The sequence below is a fragment of the Lottia gigantea genome (genome assembly GCF_000327385.1).
Source record: "Lottia gigantea unplaced genomic scaffold LOTGIsca_7, whole genome shotgun sequence".
Lineage (NCBI taxonomy): Eukaryota > Metazoa > Mollusca > Gastropoda > Lottiidae > Lottia > Lottia gigantea.
In genome coordinates this window covers 2,050,134-2,053,777 of record NW_008710370.1, presented here as the reverse complement: position 1 = coordinate 2,053,777, position 3,644 = coordinate 2,050,134, and the positions used below count along the sequence as shown (strand labels likewise).

General features: G+C 29.5%; 1 protein-coding gene across 1 annotated transcript in view; it reads left to right on the top strand.

Annotated features, from left to right (window-relative positions):
- Positions 1 to 3,104, top strand: part of LOTGIDRAFT_155000 (hypothetical protein) — a gene marked incomplete at both ends in the record, with an annotated part of 13,105 nt that extends 10,001 nt beyond the window's left edge. Inside the window, 3 exons of the mRNA XM_009065510.1 lie at positions 2,034 to 2,254; positions 2,373 to 2,429; positions 3,057 to 3,104. Coding sequence (XP_009063758.1) covers positions 2,034 to 2,254; positions 2,373 to 2,429; positions 3,057 to 3,104 — 326 coding nt within the window. The remainder of the gene's footprint in view (positions 1 to 2,033; positions 2,255 to 2,372; positions 2,430 to 3,056) is intronic.
- Positions 3,105 to 3,644: the final 540 nt, after the last annotated feature.

Below are 3,644 nucleotides of genomic sequence, written 5' to 3'. Positions count from 1 at the left end.
AACGCTTTGAAACTGATATAGATATTGATACAATTTCAGAAGTTGTTGAGAAATGTGGTGATTTTCAAGATGCCTGGGCTAGTATAGCACCTGAAACTGAATTAGAATTGAAACTGAAAGATTTCAAAATGAAAAGATACCGAACAAGAAGATGATAATTCTGAACCACAAATCCCAGACATTATATCTGATAGAGGTAACAGTGATAGAATAAGATCTGAAAATAATATTAGTGGAATTTCTAAAGGTAATGCTATTCCATTACTTCGGTCCTTAAATGACATTCAATCTAGAGTATTTTATAAAGTACGACAGTATTGTTTAGATAAAGTACATGGTAAAAATCCTGATCCATTAAGATTGTTTATTACTGTTTCTGCTGGCACTGGAAAATCACATTTGATAAAATGTATAAATTATGAAGCTTCTAGAGTTTTAGCAAAAACTGCAGAAAATTTAGATGATTGTTCCGTCTTATTAACTGGGCCAACCGGAGTCTCAGCTTTTGCAATAGGGGCTGGAACTATACATTCAAGTTTATCAATAAGGACTAAGTTTACTTTACCATATCAACAATTAGGACAAGATACTGTCAACACATTAAGGTCTAAATATCGTAATTTACAAATATTGATAATAAATGAGATATCAATGGTAGATCACAACTTACTTTGTTATATTCATGGACGATTAAATCAAATTAAAGGTACTAATAGTAATGAGTTATTTGGTAATATTTGTGTAATTTGTTTTGGTGACATGTGGCAACTGAAACCAGTCAAAGCTTCTAGTTTATGTCATGATAGTGATATAGATATTTGGAATGGAAATTTTAAACTTATTGAGTTAACAGAAATCATGAGACAGAAAGATGATTTAGCATTTGCTGAGCTTTTAAATAGAATAAGAAAAAGAAGGAAAAGTGAAGAAATGTTAGAATCAGATATTGAAATGTTACAAAGTAGAGTGACAAATGAAGAAGTTGATTGTTTACATATTTTCTCCACAAATCAACAAGTTGACAATTATAATGCTAGAATGATTAATGAAAAATGTCCTACTGCTATTTCTATTCAAGCTTTAGACTATAGTAAAGATGCTAGATCAGGAAGAATGTTATTAAAAGATTCTTGTGTAAGAGCTACTGATACACCACTTGTAGAAAATTTGACAGTTGGTATAGGATCTAATGTAACGTTAGTTGTTAATTTAGATGTTTCAGCTGGTTTGATTAATGGAAGTTTTGGTACTGTTACATTTATCGAAAATGATAAAAATAATAAACCCAGAAAGATATATATTAAATTCAAGAATGCTTAAGTTGGTTGTAGTAAGCAAACTATCCGTCTTCCGCCTAATGTTGAATCAGGAAGCATCCCAATTGAAAGACATGAGAGTACCCACATTAACTATAAAGGTGATGTTCGGCGTCAATTTCCATTACGATTAGCTTATGCAGTTACTATTCATAAAGTTCAAGGTTTGAGTTTAGACAGAGGTGTTGTGTCTTTAGATAGAATTTTTCAAACTGGCCAAGCATATGTTGCATTAAGTCGTGTTAAAACATTAGAAGGATTGACAATACAAGATTTTAATGAAAAAGCTATATTTTGTGATGAAAAGATTGAATCTGCTTTAAATGAAATGCCAAGATTTTTACAACCTGAAGAACAAGTGTTGCCTAATAGTTATAATATTATATTATTTAATGTACAAGGACTGACTTCACATTTTGAAGATTTAAAAAATGATAAAAGATTTATGAATTCTGACATGATTTGTTGTACAGAAACTTGGCTAAAGAATATAAAAAATCCAGATTAAAATAAGATTAGATAATTTTATTTTTTATAATCAATGTCGTAATGATAGCTATGATGATAGTGCCAATTTTAGAAATCTTAAGGAAAAAGAGCATGGTGGTGTAGGAATATATTATAGTAAGAATAAACCTTGTAATATTATAAGATTAGGACAGTTAAATATGGAATATGTTGCTTGTAATGTTCCAGATAAAAATGTTTCTATTATAGTTATTTATAGACCACCAAAATATAGATTAGAATTGTTTAAGCCTCATTTAGAACATTTTTTAACTGAGTTACAACAGTGTGGTTATGATTATATTGTCATGGGAGATTTTAATCAAAATTTGTTAGAAGGATATAGTTCAATAAGGCATTGTTTTGAAGAGTTTGGTTTTAGACAATGTGTAACAGACAGTACAACAGAATGCAATTCATTATTAGATCATGTATATTTAAGTTCAGGTATCAATTTAAAACGTGTTAAAATTACCATTGTACCTACATATTATAGTTATCATGAAGCTGTTAGCATTAATTTATTGTAACTGTATTTCATTATTTCAGGAAAAGTTAGAATATGATCACCAAAAGATGATGGGTAGGGGGGACCATTTACCTCTGGTGGGTTGGGGGGTGGAAGTGAGGAAGAAATGAGTTTGTGAAGAAGAAAGTATTTTATAAGGCTGTTAATTGAACAACTGCAGGATTGATAGATAGATAAAGACATTTAAGTGGAGCGTTTACCAATAATAAATCAGGTACATATTTGATTATTTGTATATATATATTTATTCTGAAAAGTTATACACTTACTAAATACTATAATCTGTTATATTTTTGAATTTGAAAAAATTATCAAATGAAGAAAGCTGATATAAAACCTAATCATCTGTTATAATTGTTTGCAAGAAGCTTAAAGGGATTGTAAAGAGGTCTTCTAAACTTTGTACGCATATCAGGGACATTAATAGCAGCAATTTGCGCCATTTCAATTTTAATTCAGACGTATGTGGTACTAGCAATTCCACTAAGATTAACGCGTTTTATGACGTCACGACCACGGATCTTCTTCTGGTACTATTGATATCTATGCAGATCCTTGGGCATAACGTCATAAAACGCATTAGTTTAATTGGAATTGCAAGACCCTCAGACGTCAGAATGGAAAATAGATTTGAATCTATTGGTGTCCCCGATACACATACAAAGGTTACATGTATTTATAAAAAATATTTTTTTTATTTTCAGTGTAAGAATTATTATGGTTCAAACTTTGTAGACATCATTGTACGCTAGGATAAAAAAAAAGATGCATACCTGCAAATTATGTTTATTCAGTATTTTTTTTTAAGTTATTCATTTATTGGTCCCGAAACAGAGGTAAATGGTCTTACTTACTCAGGTAACATGAACTTGATACAGCTACTTGATATAACATATTTCTGATAAAACTATACTCCAATATTAACTATCAACTATTTAAAAGTGTTTGAATATTTTATTCTGAAAGAAAAATTCACTGGATCAAAAATGAAGATAATGATAAAAACATTAGATTTACTCATTTTGGCCATATTATTTGATGAATTTATTCACATAAGGTGAAAAATTTGTATTGTATTCATTGATATTCTGGATCAGTTTCATTCTTGCGTCAAAAATATTCAAGCATTTTTGTCCTAAGGACCAAAAAATGGGAATTGAAGAGAAATACTAACCCAATATGGTTTTGTTATATTTAAACAATGTTCACAGCCTCAAGTATTAGCTTTTTGAAAAACATGTAAACATTTACCTATCAACTCAATAAATCATATTGGGCTATTTATTTTTAAA